Source organism: Equus przewalskii, chromosome 2, assembly GCF_037783145.1.
Source record: "Equus przewalskii isolate Varuska chromosome 2, EquPr2, whole genome shotgun sequence".
NCBI lineage: Eukaryota > Metazoa > Chordata > Mammalia > Perissodactyla > Equidae > Equus > Equus przewalskii.
The window spans coordinates 51,190,682-51,217,612 of record NC_091832.1 but is presented as its reverse complement, the minus strand read 5'-3'; the positions used below and the strand labels follow the sequence as shown (position 1 = coordinate 51,217,612).

At 38.5% G+C, this 26,931-nt stretch overlaps 1 protein-coding gene across 8 annotated transcripts in view; it reads right to left on the bottom strand.

The window, feature by feature from the left end:
- The window catches only part of XPO7 (exportin 7), a 105,411-nt gene that overhangs the window by 29,149 nt on the left and 49,331 nt on the right, over positions 1-26,931 (bottom strand). For 2 of the 8 annotated variants that reach the window (XM_070606724.1, XM_070606721.1), the window contains exons 2-6: positions 9,023-9,169; positions 6,428-6,521; positions 5,714-5,880; positions 4,153-4,245; positions 1,660-1,764 (exon numbers count right to left, since the gene is read on the bottom strand). In XM_070606724.1, the coding sequence (XP_070462825.1) occupies positions 1,660-1,764; positions 4,153-4,245; positions 5,714-5,880; positions 6,428-6,521; positions 9,023-9,169 (606 nt within the window). Of the gene's footprint in view, positions 1-1,659; positions 1,765-4,152; positions 4,246-5,713; positions 5,881-6,427; positions 6,522-9,022; positions 9,170-9,688; positions 9,887-26,931 lie in introns of those variants that run through there. The other 6 variants (XM_070606707.1, XM_070606723.1, XM_070606722.1 and 3 more) reach the window with 5 other exon arrangements.

The window sequence follows — 26,931 nt, the reverse complement described above, 5'->3', positions numbered from 1 at the left end:
TCCTTACTGACTGTCAAAACCTATTTATTGTAAAAACATGAAGCTGGTATTTAAAGAAACTCCCCATGGGGCTGGCCTGGTGGCGCAGCGGTTAAGTTCGCACATTCTGCTTCTGAGGCCTGGGGTTCGCTGGTTTGGATCCTGGGTGCAGACATGGCACCGCTTGGCAAGCTATGCTGTGGTAGGCATCCCACATATAAAGTGAGGAAGATGGGCATGATGTTAGCTCAAGGCCAGTCTTGTTCAGCAAAAAGAGGAGGATCGGCAGCAGATGTTAGCTCAGGGCTAATCTTCCTCAAAAAAAAAAAAGAAACTCCCTTTTGACACTTACTTTACATGCAGACATCGTGGCTACAGGGAATTCTGAAGCAACATGGAATGTGTGGTGACTTCACTTGCATGTGAGATTCTAGTTATTTCTAGACGGGGTAGGATTAAACTCTGGGAAGGAGTTTTAGTAAGTTTACACCCTGCCCTACTTTCCTTCCTCTTTTTAACATTACTATCACCAGCATCGACAAAGTCTTTCAAACCAGAATTAAAACAAAACCACCTGTGAATTTTATTTCTTCATGAGCAGTGCACCTGCCTGCAGTTCCATACTGGTCTGTAGCTACCGTGACTATCAGATTCAAAGTTCACATGAGCCAGGGCCTCAGTGACTGGCTGGCTAACTGTTTTGACAGTATCAGCGAGGAAGATTCTGTCTCCAGTCTTCTCAAACGCTTTCCCCTCGAAAGGGGTACAATAGCTTTGGCTAGGCAGCTTGCCCATCGGAGGACTGTTTAGGAATTTGAGGTAAAACTAGGTAACTGAGGAAAAAGATGGACATCATTAACTGGGACAACAGAAAGAATCCAAACTTGCTTCTGAAACTAAAATTGGGACATAATGGAAAATGAGAACAAGAACAAGAATAAAAAACCCAAAACTCCCCAAATGAACAAAAAGCCAGAGGCTAATCCCATTTAGTTTTTTATAGGGACAAAGGATCCAAAGATTGTTATAAATGTGTAGAACTCATAGGTTAGAGTTGTTCAATTCTATCAATAAATGAATTGAAACACCAACTTTCTATTTTAAAACAGGTAATTTCCTTATGTGATACTGTCTACCCCTTCAGGTTATGAAATCGAAGTGGATGTTAAAAATTCTACTTTTCCTTACAGATGTTACTTGTTTATTTCCTGCTTTTAACTCAGCAGGGGACACGGGAGCCAGCCTAGTTTTAGTATGCTAACAATGTAGTCTGAACCTGCTTTCAGAGCACTCGAAGAATCCAAACACCATAAAGCTCACATGCTTTTACTCCATATAGGAAGATTTTATGTGGGTATAAAAAAAGTAAACAACAAAATCTCAAACTTTGTGGTAAACTAGATTCCTCTAAGATAGAAGCATGGGATAAGTGGTTCACTTAGCTTTTTACCTAGGGGAATAGATCTGAAATAGGGAAATCACAATCCTTTCTCTAATTTTGGGGGTCAGTCTGCCAAGTTTCTTCAACATCCTGGATACAGGTATCATGTGAAAAAGGATGATGACTAAAGATGTGCATAAACTCTCATGGGGTCAGTTAAGAGCTGATATGTAACAAGTGTTCACTCATTCTTATCCTTTCAAAAGGAACTAGGAACAAGACTCAACCTACAATCTCACCTGTTTTAGTAAATTACAGGAAAGTGTGAAGATATCAAATAACGATGAATCTCGGAAAGAAGAGGCTATTTTTCTGTGCTTGGTTAAAGGATGGGTGGTGTCTGCCTGTGCAGAAAAATAAATCAATGCAAGTTTTAGAATTAATTGCAAAGAAAAAAAAATTTCATGGAGACTTCAAATAAACAAGAAGGATTTCCAATAAAAGCAACATAAACACAAAATACATTTTTAACATTTAAATTAATGTTAAATCATATACAGTGAGAGGATGCAAAGGACAATAAGTTACTAATAGCTAGCCAGAATATCACATCTCTGTAGCTTACAGAGGGAAGATGGAAGGAGGAATGAGCATCTTTCCTTCTTTTTAACAAAGTTTTAATTTCCTCTGCACTTAGGGAGGTAACATTTAACAAAGCTGTTGGCAGATATTGCCACTAACTATTATCATGCTGAACTGAGGCCTAGCCTCAAAAACATCAGCGCGGCTTAGGTCTTGGTAAACAACAGGCTCAGCGCTGAAGTTACTGCAGAATTCCTGAAACGGTCATGAGCCAACAGCCATGAATTTAAGATAAGTGACAACAGCCTATTAATACTCTCTTCCTTCTCTAACCCATTTCAACATGTAGTCTACACCACAGAAGTGAGCACCTCAATTAAATGGTCGTACCAGTCTCTCACTTATTCCTCTGTTCTTGTCTTTTCAGCCAAATTTTAAAGGTTTTTGTGGTTAATGACTAAGTCTTTAACTTCTTTAATATGCTCTCTATTCCTGACACACAGTAGGCACTCAGTAAGCGGAATAAAGGAATTTCAAGGTCGTTAAGGGTATTTTTAGTCTAACCACTTATTGAAAGCTTCAATTTCTTCTATATACTAACCAATTCATCTAACAGGGAGCTCACTTTGCTTCTGGCACATTAAAGAAAAGAATAATGCAGCAAGATTTCTGACAGACAACCAAGTTATGGACCCTCCTTGATTTTACTTCTAAGTTCAATAGAAATATTAACAGAAATATACTTCCTGATTTAAATTTGACAACCTAAAAACTAACAGGAAATTAAGTTATACAGAAATTAAAAATATTCCCCAATTCTAGCTTCAGTGTCACTGTGTTATCATAAATATCTTGGATAATAAGGTATTGCTAGATTACATATATTACATATAATCTGTTATGCTGATCATAATACAGAGAATAATTATATGTTAAATACGTTACACACATTTCTCTTGTTTTCTTAAGAATGATAAGCAAAATTTTGAAAAGCTTTTTTTTCATACCAACATTGATGTATGTTGTGGGGCCAAGCTTCAAAGGGGAGAACATTAACCTCACAATCTCTGAACTTAGTTTAATACATGCTCTCCTACTCCGAAGGCAGTGGTGGTTAAATAATAAGGCAGTTGTTAAGAGCACAAGCACTGAATCACCCTACGTGGGTCTGAATTCAGATACTGTTGCTTGCTAACTGTGACACCTTTGGCAAATTATTTAACCTTTATGTACTTCAGTTTTCTTATCTGGAAAAATGTGATAACCACAGTACCTATCTCACAGAAATATTGTGAGAATAAAATTAGTTAATATAAGTAAAGTGCTTAGAACAGTACCTGTCACATAGCAATCAGTCAAAAGTATACGCATTATTATTCTGCTAACTACTGACCACAGTGGGGATTGCATGTGACAAAGAACACAATATGCATCCAGATTTTAATGGGCTATAAGCTAGTTCATTTAAAATAGTAGCAACTCAACAATTAAAATTTCTCAGGGTTAATAAAAATGTCTGCATAAATACGAGCAATAGCAACAGTGATGCCAATGTAATTAACAGCTGATAACTGAAGGGTGAGATGTTATAACTAATATTAATACTGGCCTGTTGAATAATTACAAAATTTTAGCTGGATACAAAGTAAATGACTGAAAAAAATAATAGCCAGAGCAAAAGAAAGCCACTGGTATTTCCTCTGTAGTAATCTGTGACATTGATCACTATTTAAAAAACTATTTGGTATTTAGTAGAATGCTTTATGCATTCTGAAAAGATCACCAGCAAACTCTTTCATAATAGCAAATGAAAACTGATTTTTTAAGTGATTATAAACATATATTAATATACGCAGAAGGGGCACATAAATGATGCTGGTCCCACTTTCATGATTCCTTTTTTGGACTCATTCTCTTTCACTGGCAAAGCAATTATTTCTTTAAAGTTTTGACTTATGACCACTGCTCTCATCTCTAACAATGAACGTTAACAGTGAGGAAAGCTGAGATGGGAGGATAAAATATTCTGGAGACAGAAGGGGATGAGGACAATAAGAGTCAGGTAGACTGCTGTTACAGAGGAAAACCCAATGGAACTATTTTGTTTCAAAAGAGCATTAATCACTTACCGCAAAAGCACACAACTGCCAAAAAAGATCATCCCACACACAGCAGAAAACACCAATACTAAGAAAAAATATGGCACTTACTTCAAGGAGGAAGGCTGTAGCACTTACTTGATTAATTTCATTGGTTAGCTGAGATAAAATTGTGACGCCAATGATGCAGTATTCAACACTATCCTGGTAAAAACACGTAAGGCAGAAAGAGTTGGTGTGTGCAGGATGATTTCAGCACGTGGAATGCAGTCATACTTTTCCTTTTTGTGAGGAAGATTTGCCCCGAGCTAATATTTGTTGCCAATCTTCCTCTTTATTTTGCTTGAGGAAGATTAGCCCTGAGCTAACATCTCTGCCAATCTTCCTCTATTTTAATGTGGGTCACTGCCACAGCATGGCTGATGAGTGGTGGAGGTCCGCACTCAGGATCCAAACCCGTGAACCTGGGCCACTGAAGCAGAGTGTGCCAAACTTAACCACTATGCCATGGGGCTGGCCCCTGGAATGCAGTCATGCTTTTAAAATGACAGAATCCTGTGTCTCTATTAAAACTGCCTTGGGCCAGCCCTGGTGGCCTGGTGGTTAAGTTTGGCACGTTCTGCTTTGGGGTCCCGGGTTCGGTTCCCCAGGCATGGACCTACACTACTGGTCTGTCAGTAGCCATGCTATAGTGGTGGCTCACATAGAACAAGAGGAAGACTGGCAGTGGATGTCAGCTGAGGGTGAGTCTCCCTCTGCAAAAAAACTGCCTAGAGAAGGTAGCAAGGAATTACAGTTTAAAAAGCCGTTGTTATGCAGGACATAAAACCTAACTGCCATAAAGGTAGGCTGCTAAATCCGACTTCATCACAATGGAAACCTTTTGTATTTTAAAAATACCCATAAGTACTATACTATATACATGATAAAAGGAGAAACTGGCAAATCACATTTAAGATAAATGACAAATGAATGCATAACATAATTTATAAAGAGACTATATACAACAATAAGAAAAAGGCAAAGAAGCCAATAAAAAAGGACACAAGACATAAATAGGAAGTTCACAGAAAAACAAAAATAAGTAGTGAATTTAACATATGGAAATTTGTTCCATCTCATGTGTTACTCAGATGCTGAGACGCCAATTCTTTTTACTGATTAAATTAGAAAAATTAAAAAGCTGAGCTCCCAGGATGGAGGTACAGGGAAACAGGAATTCTTTTTAATTGTTGGATTTTTGTTTGAGGGTAATTTGGTAGTATCCTTGAAAGCCAAAAACGCACCCATCCTTTTGACTGAATAATCCCAAGATCTGGAATTCACCTACAAACACACTTATTCAAAGTATGATAGGATTATATACTAGGATGTTCACTGAAGTATTTACCATCTAAAGTACAGGAACAAACGAAATGCCCACCTTTATTACAAGGGATTGGTGACATTACAGAATTTTAGACTGCAACAGTCTAGGCATTAGAAAGAAGGAAAGCAGGGTTTCATGTGCTGGCATGTAAACATGTAAAGCCAAGACACAGTAAGGATAAAAAAGATGGAAGATAATGTACCAAATAATTCCACTTGGTGTAATTTTTAAAAGGTAGATCAGTATATAAGTATATATATGTTGCTTCTCTCACTCCTATTACCTCAAATATGTACATCATACCTGTAAAAACCTTGTGACGTCTGTGATTGCATTTCTGAAGACATAGTCATCCTTCTGACAGTCAAACCAGCCCAGTTTTGTGATTCTGGCATATAACTGAATAAGTGCTTGTGTCACAAAAGTAGCCAACTTTGGCCGAGTGGCAAGGTAGTTGAGCACATAGTTCCCTATAAAACAAAAATACCCCACATAGTAGAAAGCTCTGCTAGGGAAGGGTGTACGTCTTTAAATGTGCCACTGTCCAAGACATGGTAAATTTAGACTATTTACCCCAAACTCCCTTAATTCCTCACGCTACTGAGAAAAAGGACTTTGAATTCAAGATTAGTAGGCTTTCCAACTCAGAATTTTATACTTATCACAATGAAGACTCTGAAGTATGGCGTTGAATCTACTCCTAGAGTTAACTAACATGGTCTACACAGAATTAATAATCCTTACAATGTTTTTCTTAAGTTCCTAGTGACAGTAAAGACTGAATGAAAGAAACCTCCTGAAGACAAAAGGAATGACTCAGGCTTTATCTGGAAGCAATTAGATTGGGCCCTCTTGACTTTCATAAGCCCAAAATTCTGGAAAAAACCGGATTCTAGATATTCTATAGGCTTAGCAATTTTAAAATGTTATCAAACAAGCAACATAAACTTAACTATTACTAGCAAATCATTAGACAAACTAATTTCTTTACGAGAGAACAGACAATTCTCTACTTACGAATATCTATCCGTTGTTCCAATGGTAGAGGGTTGTTTGTGCGTGATACAAGCTTTGTAAGGCAAGTAGCTGCCAGTAACTGGGAGTAAGATGACTGTGAAAAGAGGGGGTAAAGGTCTTAGAATTCAATTTTACTGAGTTACTCAGTCATAAGATTTTTCACTTGGAAATCTGTGCTCAGATTCAAGAAAAAGTAACCAGTTTTGCTATATGTGATCCTCCAGATTTTAGGGGATCTATCATTCTAAGGAAAAATGAGTCCCACATAGCATATGTGCTCATTTAACTGATTTCAATCACGAACAGGGGCAGGATAAAGTCAATGGCCTGATCAAACAAAATCCAATACAGACATCTGCATCACTTTGAGGGGGCAGACGCCAGAGGGGATCTTTTCAGAAAGACATTAGGATCTCTAGAAGACAGATCTCTTCTGTCATTTAAACCAAGAAATCTTCTCCCTTCAATAGCCTTGTTACAATGATGTTTCAAAAAGTTTTACCTCAGAATTCCTATAGTATAGTAGTAAAAATAAGAAAGGAAGTATTAGAGGGAACCATCACATTACACTGTATAGTTAATGCCCAAACTGTATCTTTCCATCAGCACAGCTATCAGTCAGCTACAGCTTTGGGGAACACATATGCCAGTTTTAAAGTAAATTCATAACAATTACTTATGAGAAAGGAAAATTATGCCCTAAGCAATGAAATAGCATTATCATATTCTCAAGTGTTGATTTTAATGAATTTTAACCTTACAGAGAATCAGAGTTCTCTATCTGATCATAATGTATAAGAAGGTGCTGTGTGGGAATTCTTCTGTGTGGCTATATTATATCATGTCATATAACAGGGAGAGATTCAGAACCATCAAAGTAATTTAATCAAGGGTCAAGGATAATCTTCCATCAAACTATAAATCCTTAAGACAGTAGGCCTATCCATAGGCATTATGTAATGCGACCAGTTATAAAAAAAATTTAAGCTTAGGGGCCTGCCTCGTGGCTGAGTGGTTGAGTTCACTTGCTCCACTTTGGCGGCCCAGGGTTTCACCGGTTTTGATCCTGGGCGTGGATATGGCACCGCTCATCAAGCCATGCTGAGTTGGTGTCCCATACAGCACAACTAGAAGGACCTCCAACTAGAATATACAACTATATACTAGGTGACTTTTGGGGGGAGAAGAAGAGGAGAAAAAAAAGGAAGACTGGCAACAGATGTTAGCTCAGGTGCCAATCTCATAAAAAAAAAAATTAAGCTTAAGAAAAAATCTATGAAAGTGATTTGACATGTAATTTTTATTCAACACCCCTGAACATGGTTTAAACTGATTACAGCAGGTAAGTCAAATCACAAATAATGCAAGAAGGACTATACATATATAACATAGTGTATAACTATACAATATATAATGCATAGTTTTTACACATAATTCTAATAAATCTGTTAAGTCACTAAGAAGTCAACAGAGATTAAAAGGGAAGAACCTACTATAATTGAGTGTTTTTAGTATTGCACCAATCCTATTTTATTCCAGCCTGCTGACTGTCAACATGAGGAAGTGGAGTTAACAGTCAGGGATGATAGTGGGGCTCCAGTGGGAATCCACTGGAAGAGCTAGTGGTCTATCTCTGAAAGCACAAACGTAAGTGGATCAATTCTAAGACCGAGTGATTGAAAAGAAATATACCAACTACGTGCGAAAACAAACAGAGCAGCATACAATCTCTGGCCGTGACTCTGTAACCTTCAGATGCCTGGGAGAAGCGTTAGCTCCCTCAGCTACTAAGCGGCAATTTTGAGCCAAGTGTAATCTGTTCTATTTACTCCATAAACAGCATAACACTACTAATGAAGACTTAACAGTGGAGCCATCTACAACTCCACCCTCTCAGCAAAGAACTGCTGTTCTTTCCACACGTCCCTCCAGAGCTCAGCACGGTGTTAGCTGCTAGTCTAGTCGCGATTCTGACTCTCTCGGTGCCCTGTCATGATACCCTGGTTGGAGTCTTACCCTTCCTAACACCCCCATCTTGCCAAAATATTAATTTAATCAAATTATGCCTCATTAAAAACATTATTTTGATCACTGCATTGCCATTTTTAAGCTAGAAGAGACTCTAATTCCATTTCTAAAACTATACTTCCTTTAATTTCATTGTCAAGATCATTTTTACCCTACATTTCTAAGGCACTAAGAAGCAGCTGTGGTACAGAGGGGGAAAAACAGAGAAGACTGGAGATCTTGTAGGGTGACACGGACTTTGTGGATAAGAAGTCATTTACATACAGCCCTGTCTTCTGTGCGAAGGATATGAAGTGGTACTTAAGTGTAGAACAGAGAAAGAGTCCCAGAAGTGTGATTCAAGATGAAAAATGACAGGACAAAATGTATGTTCAACAAGATTTTCCTGCTGAGGCTGTAGGTATTTTTTGCCAACCTCCCAGGTATGGTGCTTTTTTAAAAGTGAAATTAAGATGGCAGAGGCACCTAGAGGAACCAAGAACCAATCCCAGTCCACCCCTAAACTTAGAACCAGAATACATTTTCCTAAGCCTCTGTTATCCTTCAGGGTTTTCAAATCTTACGTACACTTCCTCTTTCGAGGAGTAGCTGGCACTTGCTCAGGCAGTCGGGGCTGTTGGTGAATTCGACCAAGGCTTTCTCTGCCTGGAGTCGAGTGGCTGTGTCTGTTGTTTCATACAGCTGTTTGCACAGATTCTCTAGTTGGGCCAGGCTCTGGAAAAGATCAGTCCAGAAAGAAGTCAACTACACATGCAAGGTACTGTGCTCAAAATTAACGGACAAAGATAAATAATAATCAATGAAGACAGATTTGCTTCTCAACCTTAAGGAGAATCTGGGTAACCTTTATCTAATAACAACTCTTTATAGTTCTCTTTATTTGATGCTTTAGAAGACAAAATAATATTAATGCCTAAAATATCTATATACTTTCTCAGTCATTCCCTTAAAGATCAATCACAAATGATACATTTTTTGCTTGCAAATATCCATCCTCCAAAGCTTTTCCAAAAAGCTTTCAAATAAAAATTCAGAATTTACTTGTTCTGCCATCAATTTCAAATTGTGGATACTAGAGGCACGGCTGTAAACTTAAGCACATAATATAAATGTCACACACATCTTTATATAGTTTTAAATATTTTCCCTTCATCTAGTAATTATTAGCTTATAATTGAGTATACGAATAAAGATGGCCAGGCTCTGCGGGAAAGCTTGAATGCATGTACGCACCTTCCTCCCTGGGTCCCTCATGTCTCAAGTACAGCAGGCTCTCTTCTTCTGTTGTACTTTAAACTCTTGCTTTGGTTCCAAATTTAAAACGAAAGGGTCAAAATAAATTCAACCCTAGCATATGCTCACACAGAGATAAGACAAGGGAAACGCCCCCAAACAAACCCTTCTCTCCAAATCTTGAACCAGTTCCAGGGAGGCAGGAAGGGGATGGGTGTGTACTTTGGTCAAAACCCCAAAAGGATGCAAATCTACTTTTACTTAATGCCATGTTTAAAAGCAAAGAGGAAAGGAACTAGTAAGAGTTCATCTTTCACTGACTGGAAAGGAGGGCAAACATCTGTTAGTCTTTAAAGGAATGGTTTGGACTTTAAGAAGATATTCTGAGCCCATTTTCTATGGTAGCAAGCAAGATTTGATTTAAATGGTGTGAGGGATCCTACTATTAGAAACGACAATTCTGACAATAACAAAAATAATAATAATAATTAAACAAACCAACCTGCACAAATAGCCTAAGAAATATTATAGAGCCAGTCTGCCCAAGGCTTTTCATTATCACTTTATTTCATTTTGGTGTGACTTTATAAATCTCAGCTTTTCCACTAAACAGGAAAACCTCTAGGGCAGGATACCCATCTTACTCAACCTGATTAATAACTTTCAAACATTAACCTAAAGGAAACAAGAAAGACAAATACTGACACTCTAAGAGCATCCATTTCACTTCAGAGAGCCCCCAAAGAACAAAAACAACTCCCACTCCACAGCCGAACAAACGAACCGCCCTTCAAAACATGGTGGGACTCTGATTAGGCTCACATTGAATTTGTTCTCTCTGACTTCCAAGGATCCCACTTAATGCCTTCCTCAGTTCAAAACACAGAGAAAACTGCACTTACAAAGTCAGATCTCAAGTAACGATGTTCTATAAGCAGTACTTGATTCTTTCACACAGTTTATAAACACAAGGAATAGAGAATAAACCTAACTAATTACATATATCCATAAAAGACATGTGAAAGTCAGTGATATACTTGCCAATACTGGTCCAAGACCCTAATGACAAATGAATCCGTTTAATTATAAATCCCTACATTCCTAAGCAAGGGGTTAAATCTCCTTCACAAGGTTTTGTTTCAATCTAGCAGGCTGGTTTTCCCCTCCTCCTATATAAAGAGAGGGAACAAGTTTAAACAATAGCTAGTGCATAAGACATCAACAGAAAGACACCCTAACTAAACTGAAAGATAGCTATAAAATCTGGTATTAGGGAGCAGCAGCAGCCTCATAACCCCCTTAACCACCACACAACACACTGTGAGCTTTCCAATATCTTGAACAGATACTCCCTAAATAGTCATGCTGCTTAAAGTATAATGACTCTCCTTAAAGTCTGATCAATCAGTTCCAGTAGCTCCCCCAGTGCAACTCTTGTTTATGTTTATTCCAACAAAGCTGCTCACACAACAATGGCTAAGCATCTGTTACCAGTAGCTCCTTACCGCTAAAAACCTACATGCAGGTTATGGCGGGCTTTTTTGGTTGTTGTTTTGTTTTGATTTGGTTTAATTTAGCAGACATAAACATACTGCAGGGTAAGTCTGGTAATGAGTTCTCAGCTCAGGAAACAAGATTGTTTAAAAAACAAAAAAGTAATTTGACCATTATACAAACAGTTTGAAGAACTATAGCTCTATTTCTTTGTTTCCAGAAGAACAAATGGAAACAATTTTGTTTTCCCAAACAATTAGTGGAAACATCTACCAACCACAGGTTGACAGTCACTTTATTTGGGTTGCCCACACTACCCATGGAAGGAGAGGGGAATGAGACATTTACGTTTACGTTCTTTAGGATCCAAGTGTTTCCAAAGCTCATCGAATAGCTAGATTATTTCGAATCACTTTGGGGGCCCAGAATAAAATAATTTATCCTATAATGATTTGATTAGCTATTAAAACTAGTACTTTACATTTAGAGTAGCAACACACACCACAGCATCTTCCCGCTTTGCAAAGTGATGCCTATATTAAACCTGCTCCCATTCACTACTTCTTATTAAGAACATCTATTACATGATGCTGGTTCAGTCACAGAAAAGCCTCCAGACAAGAACGTCTACTTTCTGTTCCTGAGGCTGCCAACCCTATCATGCACAGAGAAACTTCAATCTGGTACCACGGGAACAGAAAAGCACGTTTGGGTGAAATATTTCACAAAACTGGAAGGTGATCTTCAACCAGCAAAGTCCTGCTTTAGTACAAGAAACACAAGACAATCAACCCCACAAGACCACACCGATTTTACCAACAACAGTTACAATAAAGGTATTAAAAGAATTTATCTTCTTTATGTGGTGTGTATATATATATGTGTGTGTGTGTGTGTATATATATATATACACACACACACACACACACACACAATGAAATACTACTCAGCCAGAAAAAAAGACAAATTCATCCCATTTGCGATAACATGGAAGGATCTAGAGGGAATTATGCTAAGCGAAATAAGCCAGTCCAAGAAAGACAAACACCAGATGATTTCACTCATGTGTGGAATATAAACAAGTACTGGGACAAAGAAAACAGTTCAGTGGTTACCAGGGGAAGGGGGTGGGGAGCCCTGGGGGAGAAGGGGAGCACTTACATGGTGACAGTCAAGAAATAATGTACAACTGAAATCTCACATTGATGTAAACTATTATGAACTCAATTAAAAAAAAGGAATTTATCTTCTTTAATATTTAGCAACAACATTATTTTATAGTCTTTTAAATCTAGATGGGGAAAATGTAGCTCAATTATTCTCATTTCAAAATAATAATTTATCCGAAGAGTTGCTTCTAGATTAGAGGAAAAATGAAGATTTTGTTTGTACATTAGATGTTATACTACTCCACAAAACAGAATACCTTGGACTTTATTTTACTTTGTAAAACACTGTTTGAAAAGACTAATAGTATATACTTTTAAATTAGTCTCACTGCTTAAAAAAAAAAAACCACCTGGAGATTTCCAGAGACGGGATATTCGCTTTTAGGAAAGATCTGATGACATTCCCATGATGCCGAGCACTGAACTAGAAAACAAGCACAACCCTTGGACGACCAGTGAGATACGCAAGTTCTCTGCAGAGCAGGCACAGCCTTCGTCTGACAGCCACCCCAGCGGCCGGAAATGATCAGCAGGCATCATCCTATCCAAGTGCAAAGTGCAGGCTCAATCCAGAGAAGTTCTCAAGAAGAACAGAGGGGAATTACCAACTCAGTAGGGGAATTTCCATGGTTAGGATGACTTAAATATAAAAAGAACTGCTTAAAAATCAAGCCACTTTCAACCTGCTTATAAACTCCATTAATTTAGATCTTCCTTAGTTGGAATTCTTCTGTGTACTAGGAAAATACTCTGTTAGGTAAATTAAAAGATGCATACTGAATCTGCCAGAAAATGTACCATTTTAAAGATCTATAAGTAAAGTTAATAAAATTGATATACTAATTACGTTTTTTTCCTTTTGAGGAAGAGTAGCCCTGAGCTACCATCTGCTGCCAATCCTCCTCTTTTTGCTGAGGAAGACTGGCCCTGAGCTCACATCCGTGCCCATCTTCTTCTACTTTATATGTGGGATGCCTGCCACAGCATGACTTGCCAAGCGGTGCCATGTCCACACCCGGGATCCGAACCAGTGAACGCTGGGTTGCCGAAGCAGAACGTAAGAACTTAACCGCTGTGCCACCGGGAGGCCCCTACTTTTTATTTTTTATCTATTCAACAAGGCATTCTTATTGTCAATAATGGGTATCTAATTATCATAGATAATTATTTTTTAAAAACTCCTAAAAATTCAGTAACAACAATTATTGTTAGGTTAAACAAGCAAGTGGCAAAACAGTACGTAGAGTATATCATTTGTGAAATATGTTAGCAAATTCAAAGAAGAAAATCTGGATGAATTCAAACCAAAAAATTATCTCTAGGAGGTGAGGTTATGGGAGACTTTCAATTTCTATAACTTCTGAATTTTTGACCACAACCATATATTACTTGTAAGCAGGAAAAAAACCTCAACAACTGTATGGATAAAAATTATTTAAAAGGACAAATTTAAGCTACTTTCTTTTTCTAAATAAACTCTTCTAATTACTAACATATTACCAATTAGCAGCTGATACTGTTTCCAGTCAGAATTCACAAAACAAATTCATAAAACCAAAAAGGCAAAAGTCTATTCCAAACACTAATTTTTTAAAAAGTACATCTGTTTATTACTACTTTTCTTTTGTACTGATAATAAATGTTGATAGGTTAAATGGCCTGAAAAGAACATTCCATGCAAGGTTCCCTCTTGTTTATAAAGTTATCTAGAAGGTAATCTTGTGGGCCAAAGCTATTTTGGTTTTATACATATATCAGCAGATCTCTAAGATGTTTTTCACTGCAGTAGAGTCAATGGGGGGAAAATAGCTAGCTCTCTGAATGAAAATGTTTATATAAGCAAACTATTTATTTTTAAAAGTTAAAGGGAAAAAGTTTACAAAGACAGTGCAAAAGACATGAATCTGGACTTTATAAGAGGATATCCAAATGGCCAATAAGCAAATGAAAGGTGCTCAATCTCAATAATCATCAGGAAATGTAAATTCAAACCACAGTGAGATATATCCATTAGAATGACGGGGATGAAAAAGCCAAGATCAAGTGCTGGTTAGGATATGAAACAACTGGAAGCCATACACTGCTAGTGGAGTCTGAAGTGGCTCAAACACATTGAAAAACTGGCAATATACAGATATCCTAGACCCAACCATTCCACTCCCAGGTATACACCCAACAGAGATATGTGCTAAGTTCACCGAAAAAATATGTACAAGAACATTCATGGCAGCACTAAATCTAATAGGTCTCAAATGGAAACCCAAATACCCATCAATAGTAGTATGAATAAATGTTTCATTTCTTAATCTGGGTGCTGGCTACACAGGCATGTTCATTTTGAGAAAATCCACTGAATTGTTCTTTTATAATGTGTGTATTTTTCTGTATGTACATTTCAATAAGAAGCTTTAAAAAAAGATGGATGAATGCCACAGTTCTCCCAAAATTCTCCAGGTATTTACTCTCATCTATTTTTTTCTGATACTAATGGGAAAGAAGTTCATCAGTAACTGCTAATTGTACTCTAGATTTAGAATGCTTTAGTTTTATATCAATTCATGTTTTAAGAACCGTAACTCCCATTATTTTCTTAGGAAATAAGGTAAGACTCTGGATGCATCTGGGGACACTCTATTGCTGAGAGTTCTAAGAGCACTGCAGATGCTGTGTAATGTCTACTGCCGTAAAGCAAGATAAAATACCTATTTTCAGCAAGTGATAATGCTATGAGAGCCTTGCATGTATTAGATAAGCGTAGCAAGTCTGCTAACATATGAGACTGCAAAATTCTACACATGACTTCAAAATACGAATCAACTCTAACTGGTAATAAACACATATGATCTATGTTTTGTGGGTAACATGCAGCCAAAACACATCTAAACAAATTATTTCATGAAATAAACAGCCAGACTAACTGTGCCTGGTGTATTTGTCTTATAAATTTAACTCAAGAGTTTTCATTTAACATATCACCAGAAAACTGGTCTTAGTTCCTTCTCAGAGTCACTAACGGCGCGACGGAATGAAAGCTGCACTGTAAGCTAAACCCTTTAAAGTACAGGCTCCAAACCGGTGGCCTCAAACTGGCCCTCAGACGCTTTTGTTTTATGTCTTATGGTGTCGTTTTAAAGTATGACATAGTTGTCAATATTTATAATAATATCTGCTTTTCTAGCATGAGAAGATCTGATAATACTGAACCTGCATTTTCAAGTGTCACTAATCAGATGACGTCAGGAGGGCAATGCTTCCCTGGGGCCGGCTCTCTCCACAGTTCCTACTGCTGGCCCCTGCAGACAGCTGAGTTTTCTTCCCCTGCTCGAAAGCAATTTTGTTTCATATCAGTGGTTCACTCCAAGAAGTTAAAGTTAAAAAGTAGTGAGCATGTGGTAGTACAATAGGTTTTGGCTTAACTTTGGGTACTAAATCTTTGCCACATTTGGTTAAAAGAATCTTTTGAGTACAAGGGGCTACATAAAACTTAAAGAATTAGATTGGGAGTTGTACAGTTTGGATACTGGCTTAGCAACTAACTGTGTGATTTTGGGCAAGTTAATTTCCTGGAGCTCTGGTTTTCTCCTGTGTAAAATAAGTGGATTTTATTATCTTATTTTTCAAAGGACTATCAATTCTATCATAGAATTTTATACTATCCTTCCTATTTTAATTACATAATTCAAAAATAATTCAGATTCAAAAGTAAGCAAATATTAAAATTAAAATGACCACAAAAACAAAAGCCAACGTAAATTTTTTAAAGAGAGAATTACACTTACAACATAAACCAGGTAGCACTCCCATACATCCCTCTCACTGCAGCACAGGAGCCTTACTCACAACTTCAGTAACCGACCCGTCAGCACAAGGATGCTTTTGGAGGGAGGCTCAGTCCAGGGTAACAGCAATGACCTCAGATGTCAGACAAATCCCTACTCCTCTACTGACTAGCTGTGAGGAGCACAAATAAGTGACTCCTGTCATTCAAACGAGTTTCCACTTCTTTTAAATAGAAATAACATCTGCTGCACAAGTTTGTAAAAGTCAATGAGGTAATGTATGTAAATTGTTAATGACTCAGGGTATTACTGGCTATTACTGATTACATTGGCCAGTAAAAACTCCAGACAACAACGGTTTTTACAAGCATATGCAAATCCATATAACATCCATATAACTCTAGAGGGGTTATAAAGGCCTTTCCTTGTGGGGCTAGGGGCATTAGGGATGTAACCACAGGACCAGGAACAGAATGTGCCACCCCAAAATATGCCTCTTTGGCATAAGGGCTATTCTGAGCTGATGATTATTAAAAAAAACAGCAGACATAGGAAAAGCTCTGAAAACCTGGTAGAAGTTATCCTTTTGGAAGGGAAATTTAGATTTGTAAAAGAAATCTCCATTTGTAAGGCTGCCTCCCTCTCTGTGCCAAGAAGGGGAGGATGACTCTAAATCTCCAGAAACTTTTATTAATAGAGAAGGCAATAACTTAAATCTGCACAGCAACCTGCCCTTGTTCACTGTCATCTCCCCATCCCCCCCACCTCCCATAACTGACCTCAGCTTAACAACAGGACGTTAAAAGCCATTTTTCAGGAGCGGGGAGCCAGCCAGGAGCACGCGCAGAAGAAAAAATTTTGATCTGCCAATGGAACTCATCCTGCCAGCGCATACCAGCCTGCCCTCACTGATCCCTGAAACCTTACCCCATACCTTGGATCAGAAACAGAGTTCAGAGCCTGTCCTTCCATCTCCTTACCAACTGACTGCATAATAAACTGTTTCTTTTCTCAAAGACTGATGTACCACAGTATTGGCTTCTGTGCAAATGAGGGGATGAGCCCTTGCTCAGTGACAGGGATAATATAGACAATTGACCCTCATTATTTGTGTATTCAGTATTTGCAAATTTACCCACTTGCTAAAATTTATTAGTAACCCCCAAATCAATACTTGCAGCAATTTTGCAGTCACCTGCGTACACGCACAGAATGGGTCCCAGCTGAAGTGGAACAAGGGGACACCTTGCTTTCTTGTTTCAGCTCTCATACTGTAAAAAAGTGGAAAAGCCCGTTTTGTGGTTTATTTAGTGCCATGTTTTGCAGTTTTGTGTTGCTGATTTTATTGTTTAAAATGGCCCCCAAACAGTGCTAAAGTGCTGTCTAGTGTTCCTAGGCACAAGAAGGCTATGTGAAAATATGTGTCAGATAAGCTCCATTCAGGCATATTAAATAAGGTGTCTTTAAACAGAAACACAAATAAAACAAGGTTATAGGATGACTTGTTGACAAAAATGTTGTGACCAGAGGGTGGCAGGAACCTAACCCTATGATATCCTCTTGGAGCAATGGTTCAGTATCTGCGAATTCAGTGTTCTCGATGACTTGATAAAACATAAGTACCACAAGCAATAAGGATCAGCTGTATTACTGGCATCCATGGGTGGTATTCAGCACATATTTCCCCAGAGAAACAGAACTGTATTACCACTGTCATAGGCATTTGTTCAGAGGGATTTAACTTACACAACGTCCATATTAATGTCTGTAATACTCAAATCCTTCCACAAGTGATTCACATCTTTGTTTAAATGGCCATTTATGGTAATTATTTATGTATTGAGATTTTAGTTAACGAGCACCAATGCACACCCTACATGGAAAGGACAAGTGTCTGGCACACAGAAATAGCTTCATAAAAACGTCCTGCGTAAATGGGTAAGTCTAACTCTTAAAAGCTTTTAAAGGGACTTTGGGTTAAAATGGCAGATTGACCACACATCCAATTTTGCTCCTTCCCAAAACTCAACTAAAACAACACTAAAGGAATTTTTAAAAAAATCATAGTCCCACAAGGATTATGACTGGGAACAGGAGAGGGGACAATAGCAACAAAATTTTGCAATCCAGGAAAACTGGTGGTAACTGACTTCACTGACTCAAGAAACCAAATCCCTTGCCGGCAGGGAGAGGAGCTGAAAACCAAGCGATTTACACTCCGCGCTTGACGCGAAGGTAAAGTGGGGTGGCCAAAGCAAGGAAGAAGAGGGCCAAAGTATTTTTGAGAAGTGAGGTTCCCAGTATCTTCCCTTACTCTACGCCTCTGAACGACTGCCCCACTTTCTCTGGACTGGGAGACATGCAGCCAGTCCAAAGCACGACTGAGAATCTGGCACCATGTAGCTGACAGGTTGATGGGGTGGCCACGTGGCACACTGAGTGCTGCTGAGTCCCTTCCAGCCAGAAATGCCAGCGACCAGACTGCGCTCTCTAGGCAGGAGGTAGGAAGATTTTCCCCTGAGAATCTTGTTAGTCACAAAGGAAATACCTAAAAATACACTAATATGGGGGTTAGCCAACAAATGGCACAGTCAGACTACCCCACTGCAATGCCTCAAGCAGACAAACCTCACCCCCACACGAAGAGCTTCTCATCAGCTCGGTTGTCTCTCCATCTCAATTATAAGCAAATAAACAAGGATTACCAGAAATGTGAAGAAACTCTTTAACGTGGAAGATAGTGTTAAAAACAAGAGAACAGGGGCTGGCCCAGTGGCCGAGTGGTTAAGTTTACGTGCTCTGCTGCAGGCGGCCCAGTGTTTCGCTGGTTCGAATCCTGGGCGTGGACATGGCACTGCTCATCAAACCACGCTGAGGCAGCGTCCCACATGCCACAACTAGAAGGACCCACAACTAGAAGGACCCACAACAAAGAATATACAACTATGTACTGGGGGGCTTTGGGGAGAAAAAGGAAAAAAAATAAAATCTTTAAAAACAAGAGAACAGGCCCAAAATGGAGTCGCGTATGCTAAGCCTGTCACCAAACTGCAACTTAATTACAGTTTTGGCTCTCCCAGAAATGGAATCTTAAACTAGCCAATCAAGAATCACCTGATCAGCACCAGTTAAGTAACCTGCCTGATAGACCCCTACTGTCCTCTAAAGGAAAGCCACTTTGCAATAACCAATCCACTTTTTTGCCTAACATAACTTCCTTGTTCCTGCTCCCTTCCTGCCTACAAAAGTCTTTCATTTTGTACAGCTCCTTGGAGCTCCTTTCTATCTACCAGATTGGATGTTGCCCAATTCGAATTGACTTTTGCTCAAATAAATTCTTAAAATTTTAATATGCCTCAGTTTCTCTAACAGTAGTGATCTAAACACACACACAAAAAGCAACCTGCAACAAACAGAAAGGGGGAGAAGGATACTTGAAAAAAAAGATAAAGCGGGAAAAATATTAAGCTCATCAAAGAGATAAAATATATTGCAACTATGTGATAAGAATAGGATGATCTAAAAAAGAAACATTCAAAATCATAAAAAGAGATTGTAGAAATTAAAAATACAATAGCAGAGGGGCTGGCCCGGTGGTGCAGTGGTTAAGTTCGCACGTTCTGCTTCAGTGGCCTTGGGTTTGCTGGTTCAGATCTCGGGTGTGGACCTATGCACCACTTGTCAAGCTGTGCTGTGGCAGGCATCCTATATATAAAGTAGAGGAAGATGGGCACGGATGTTAGCTCAGGGCCAGTCTTCCTCAGCAAAAAGAGGATTGGCTGCAGATGTTAGCTCAGGGCTAATCTTCCTCAAAAAAAAAAAAAAAAAAAAAAGCCGAGACAAAAAATGTCAGACGGTTGGAAAATAAAGTCTCTCAGAGAGTAGAACAAAAGGACAGTGATGGAAAAAAAGAGAGCAAAAATAAAATGAGAGGCTCACTCCCAGAGGTCCAATATCCAATTAACAGGAGTTCCAGAAAGACAGAACAGACAATAGTGAAGGAAATGAAACTATCAACAAAATAATTCAACAAAACTTCCTAGAACCGAAGAACATCACTTGCCAGAATGAAAGGGTCTACCAAATGACCAGGATAATAAACGAAAATCAAGGCACATCCCGTGAAATCTCAGGAACCTGAGAACAAAAAGAGGATTCTATAAGCTGCCCCAGGGTTAGGGGGATGGGGATAGGGGTGGGGACAAAAACAAAAATAAAACCCAAGTCAAGTAACACACAAATGATCAGACAGTTCTTGTCATCACAAAAGCAACACTGGAAACAAGCCAACAGAACAATGTCTGCAAGATTCCAAAGGGAAATGAGCAACCCAGACCACTATACCCAGACAAGTAACCAAGTGTGAGGGTAGAAAAAGCTATTTCAGGCATGGAAGGCCACAAGAATCTGTCACCCACACTCCTATTAAAGAAAGTGCTTCACACCAAAAGAAGAGCAATCCCATAAACAGGTAAGTAGGGGATGGAGGAAATGGAAACTCCGACACAGGAGAAGGATATCAAGAGAATCCTGGGAATATGGTGATGGGAGAGCCTAGGATGACAAGTGTGCTCTAGCCATCCACAGCAGCCAGGCCTTATTCAAGTAAAGTGGCTGAAGGGACAAGTCACGTTCAGGAAGTTGAGGGGGATCAGAATTGGCCACCCCAAAATGTGTCTCTTTGCCTTGCTTATTTTTAAGACAAGATTCTGAAAGAAACTTTGACCTTCCCCCTAACTACCTAAAAAGAATTTAAGATAGAAGGCTTGTTCCAGGAAGGACCTAATATCGTAAGATAACTATAGTATAACATAAACTAGGTGTGACAGAAAGGCACCAGCAAGCCCTTGTTTTTTTTGCTGAGGAAGACTGGCCCTGCGCTAATATGTGCCAATCTTCCTCTATTCTGTATGTGGGAGACAGCCACAGCATGGCTTCACAAATGGCACGTAGGTCTGCACCTGGGATGCAAACTGGTGAACCCTGGGCTGCTGAAGCAGAGCCTACGAACTTCACTACTACACCACCAGGTCAGCCCCACCAGCAAGCCCATTTTTATCAGTTTTGTCTCTCGGGTCACATTGTCTACAGACAGCAAACACTTGTTTATCAAACATTTGCATTTCCATCTCCATGTAAATTGCCTTCCTCCCCTTTGAAGTCCCAAAGCACTACCCCCAACATCCTCCTTTGTCTTTAGCTGAAGATGGTATTTAAGGTGGTGACTTCAGCCATTCTGGTGTGTTATTCAGTCTTCTGGGGTTTCTCCCACGTATACATGTTTTAAAACTTTGATCTTCTCCTGTTATTCTGTATCATGTATATTTCTTAGGCCAGCCAGAAGGACCTAGACAGTAGAGGAATTGTCTTCCTCCCCTACAAAGTCATCCCCAAGATTCCTGCTGCTATCAAGGATGGAATATCTGGGTGAGAATTCTTTATTTTTTTTTTTTTACTTTTCCTTTTTCTCCCAAAGTCCCTGGGTACACAGTTGTGGGTCCTTCTAGTTGTGGCATGTGGGATGCCACCTCAGCATGGCTTGGCGAGCGGTGCCATGTCCACGACCAGGATTCAAACCGGCGAAACCCTGGGCTGCCGAAGCAGAGCGCGCGAACTTAACCACTGGGCCACAGGGCCGGCCCCTAGAGCTGTGTAATTATTTTAAACTACCATTCTAAGGACAAAGGCAGCTGTACAACATTAAAGGATGGCTTCGAAATTAATACTGCATGGTATGGTTACTTACAGCACTTAAAAGCTGTAACAGGCTTTAAGCATAAAAATTTTGCACTCTATGATTTATAAACGGAATTCCAATAAGAAAAAAAAATACAGTTGGTTTTTCGCCATCTTCACTTCCTTTATAAAAAAGGTTGTTTGGGGGCCGGCCTGGTGGTACAGGGGTTAAGTGCACATATTCCGCTTCAGCGACCTGGGGTTTGCCAGTTTGGATCCTGGATGTGGACATGGCACTGCTTGGCAAGCCATGCTATGGTAGGCATCCCACATATAAAGTGGAAGAAGACGGGCATGGACGTTAGCTCAGTCTTCCTCACAAAAAGAGGAGGACTGGCAGCAGATGTTAGCTCAGGGCTAATCTTCCTCAAAAAAAAAAAAAAAAGTTGTTTGCCTCTCAAATGCCTTTTAAGGAACTTGATTCTGCCATGCTGACAGTATTAAAAGACCAAAACAATACACTTTGCCATGAAAATGGCTGAGTAAGAAAGTAGATTATACAGGCCAAGCAGATCACCTTAAGAAAGGAGGCAACACTCAGCCATTTGGGGAGCCCAAATTTGCAGTTTCAAACAATCACACGTGTAAATAAATTTTTCTGCTATGTCACCACTTCCCTAAAACGTCGTTTTTAAAAGCAGGTCTATACAGGGAGAACAATCCTATAATAGTTCAATACTCCTGTTGAGAGTGTTAAACCACATTTCTAATTTAAATTTAAATTGGAATGAGACTGTCTACTGATATTATTAGATTTTTTCCTTATAAATTTAATAATGATTTTTACTACACAGCGGCATGGTCAAACAAGTGACTTCCAAAGGTCAGAAAGTGACAGCCTATTGGTTAAGTATTAAAGGAGCCAACATGTGAGAATTGTATAGACGTTCACTTCATTTAGTCTTGGTTTCCAAGAGTTATTTGTTTTTGAGTTCTTTATTATTTAAGTTACATGGTAGAGGGATACTGTTGGGCTACTATGCATTTATTATTTTAATGATATGTTCTTAATATCAATTTGGTATAAGAGTCAAACTTTAGAGTATTTGAGGGTATTTTATGCAGAATCATATTAAAATATTAAAAGTGCCATTTAAATACCAATTTGTATATAATAGAGGAAAGGAAGTGATCAGACACAATTACCAATTATCTGAGGTCACCAATCACCAAGCTTCATTATTACGTTTTACAATGACTAAATAAAAAGGATTTCAGAATCATGCACTTATACGTAGTTTCATTAATAGGCTAGCCAAATAAAAGCAACTGGCCTGGTGAGGATGCAAGGAAATTGAGGAATCTTAGGGTTTCCCCCCTTCTTTTTACGCTAAGTAGTTCTTCAAATTTCCAGCTGCTAGGAATTGTATTTACAAACAGAATCTCATTTGCTTAAGAGAAGAAAAAGATCAGCCACAGACTGGGAGAAGACCTTTGCAAGAGAGAGATCTGAGAGAAGACTGGTATCCAAAATATACAAGAGTTCTTACAACTCGACAGTAACAACTCACTTAAAAATTTGGCAAAAGATCTGAACAGACACCTCACCAAAGAAGATACACAGATGGCAAAGAAGCGTATGAAGGGAAGCCTAACATCGTATGTTATCAGGGAACTGAAAATTAAAACAACAGTGCGATACCATTACACACCTATTTGAATGGCTAAAATCCAAAACACTGAAAACACCAAATGCTTGGCAAGGACATGGCGCAACAGGAACTCTTGTTCACCGCTGCTGAGAACGCTAAGTGGTACAGCCACCTTGGAAGACAGTTTGGCAGTTTCTTAAACAACTCAACATACTCTTACCATATGATCCAGCAATTGTGCTCCTTGGTATTTACCCAAATGAGCTGAAAACTTAAGTCCACACAAAAACCTGCACATGAGTGTTTACGGCAGGTTTATTCAGAATTGCCAACACTTGGAAGCAATCAAGATGTCCTTCAATAGGTCAATGGATCAACAAACTAAGGTACATCCAGAGAATGAAATACTATTCAGCGAAAAAAACAAATGAGCTACAGCCATAAAAAAGGATAAAATTGCCCCATTCACAACAACATGGGTGGACCTTGAGGGTATTAAGCGAAAAAAGCCAGATACAGAAAGACAAACGCTGTATGATTCCACTCATATGTGGAAGATAAACACATGGACAAAGAGAACAGATTAGTGGTTACCAGGGGAAAGGGGGGTGGAGGGTGGGCACTAAGGGTGAAGTGGTGCACCTATAATATGATTGACAAATAATAACATACAACTGAAATTTCATAAGGCTGTAAACTATCATAACCTAAATAATAATAATAATAAAAGAAATGAGCTATCAAACCACAAACAGACATGGAGGAACCTTAAATGCATATTACTAAGTGAAAGAAGCCAGTGTGAAAGGGCTACATACTGTATGATTTCAACTATATGACATTTAGGAAAAGGCGAAACTGTAGAAACAGTAAAAAGAGCAGTGGCTGCCAAGATGTGGGAGGAATGAGGGATGAAGAATAAATGGAGCCCAGGAGATGCTTAGAGCAATGAAACTATTCTCTACGATACTGTAATGATGGATACATGTCATTATACATTTCTCAAAAGCTACAGAATGTATAACACAAAGAGCAGACTTTAGTTAATAATAATCTATTAATATTGGCTCATCAACTGTAATATACCACAATAATGCAAGATGTTAATACTGTAATAGGAGAACCTGTGTGTGGGGGATTAGGAGGTATGTGTGAACTCTGTACTTCCCACTCAATTTTTCTGTAAACCTAAAACTGCTCTAAAAAGTATACTAAAAAATAAAGCCTATTAAAACCAATCTAATTTGCCAGTTTAAAAAAAGTCCTACTCTTCCTCCCCAAATTTTATCTTAATATTGTCTGGTTTACTAACCAATGTTCTATAATAAAATATGACATTTTATATCCTAGCTTTCACCCCACTGGTCCATGTGACGGGGCAATAAAATAGTTAAAATTCTCTAGTTTAATACGTAGGCATTATAACACTGTCATTCATATTCAAAGATGATGTAATTGACAGTGGTTCTCTGCAGATCTAAATTAGAATTCATACTGTACCTATCTGATATAAAATATTCTTCTGCTAGAGGAGCTACATAGGAAAAATCTTCAGACGTTAGATTTTTAAGGTCATTTCAAAGTAATGCTCATATTTAAATAACTTACTGTTATTTTTCTAAATTACTGCTTACCACCCAAATATAAGTGTATATGGGAAAGGTCAGCAAAATATATCTTGGTTTGCCTTATGGATCTTCTATCTTTTTTAGCACCTCTGGTGTCTGCTCTCCTTTCAAAACTTTGAATACAATTTTGGCACACTTTGACAACTGAAAATATTTCTAAGTTTCTACAGCTTAACTATGCATTTTTTTTAAAAAAGCACAACACACTTCACCTGACAAAAAGAATTTACAGTGCATCTTAGATTTGTTGCCACTAACAAAACGTGCAATTAAAAAGAAAACGGTAGTGTGTGCAACATACCAATAAACTTATTTTTGCACAGCCCTAATAAATGTTTTCATTCACAAACTTGTTGCAGGAAACGACCACAGGTATTTTACCATCTCTCTCATCTTAAACTGGTATATGTTTTTTGAGCTAAATTCTCACAAAAGAAATAGGCCAAAAGCATCTGATATCCTAGAAGACAAGAGAAGCGACATCTGCTAAACAGGTTGCTAATACCAAGGAGGAACTTTTCAACAATGTGGGGACGGTACTAGATGATTTTTATTTAAATTTGTTCAGACTGGGTTGGGCTATGGCCAGTCACTCCCATTTTGACTGTTATGGCTCCATCAACTCTAGGGACTCCTATTGCTCAAACTGCATGAGGATCTTCTCTTTCACAGTCAACCTAACTATGACTCATAATTAACTGTACACTATATACTCATAATTAACATACTCATAATTAACATAAAACCTTAATATAAGTTTCAGTACCATAAATACTCTTCAAAAGTAATTTTCCAAAACTACTGAGCTGAGACATGAGGCTCTGAAAAAACATTAGCAGTAGTTGGAGACGCTCAATAACAAACAGTTGATAACTCCCCTAAATGGCTACTGGCTTCTCCAGGTGTGACTAAATGCTGACAGGCTCCACCAATATTTAAACTAAATAGGCAAAATGCAGACTAATGAAAAGAACACTCCACTTGAAAGTTCAGACAGGAGGATTTTAATGGGTGGCTTTAAGTGCAGCTCTGCTTTAGACTATTTACATGACACTGGGACTTCTCTAATTCTTGAATGTCTCTATTCTATTACACAGGAAACAGGGGCCCTCATTCAACAACAAATATCTGAGTGCCTATTACTTGCCAAGCACCATTCTAAATGCTTGAGATTTCACAGTGAACAAAAACAAAGATCCCTGCCCTCGTGGAGCTGACATTACAGTGAGGAAAGACAAATCGTAACAAATCTAACACATAAGCTGTAGGGTATGCTAGAAGGTGAAAAATACTATGGAAAAAAATAGAGCAAGACAAGAACTGAGAGTACATGTGGGGATGGGGGTAGGAAGAGTTGCAGGCTGCAGTATTCAAAAGGTAGTTTTTCACAGAGGTGAAAAAACGAGCCAAACGTTTAGAAAGTGAGGGAGTCAACCAGAGTCAAGCACATCTACTTATGACTCCTAACAAGGATTCTCTAAGGATAAGACAATACACAGGAAGTCCTCGAAAGGGAAAGACTATCACTTTGCTGGGTACCTACTATATGTTAATCTCTGTGCTATGCAGTTGTATACGTCTCATTTTCTATACAAATTTAAGACAGAATATTAAAATCCCATTGGTAATCTTCATTTTTTAAAAAAAAAATAGAAGACAAATATAAATTTTAAATGCATTTATTTAAAGAAAGGCTACCAAAAAAGAAATAGTAGTACATGTACACATACTATGATATATATGTAACATATTTAGTTCATCGAACTAATGCTGTTTGTGAAATTAACAACGGTCTGAGTTCATCCAAAGAAAGTCCATGCAACATTTGCAAGCTGACAAAGATAA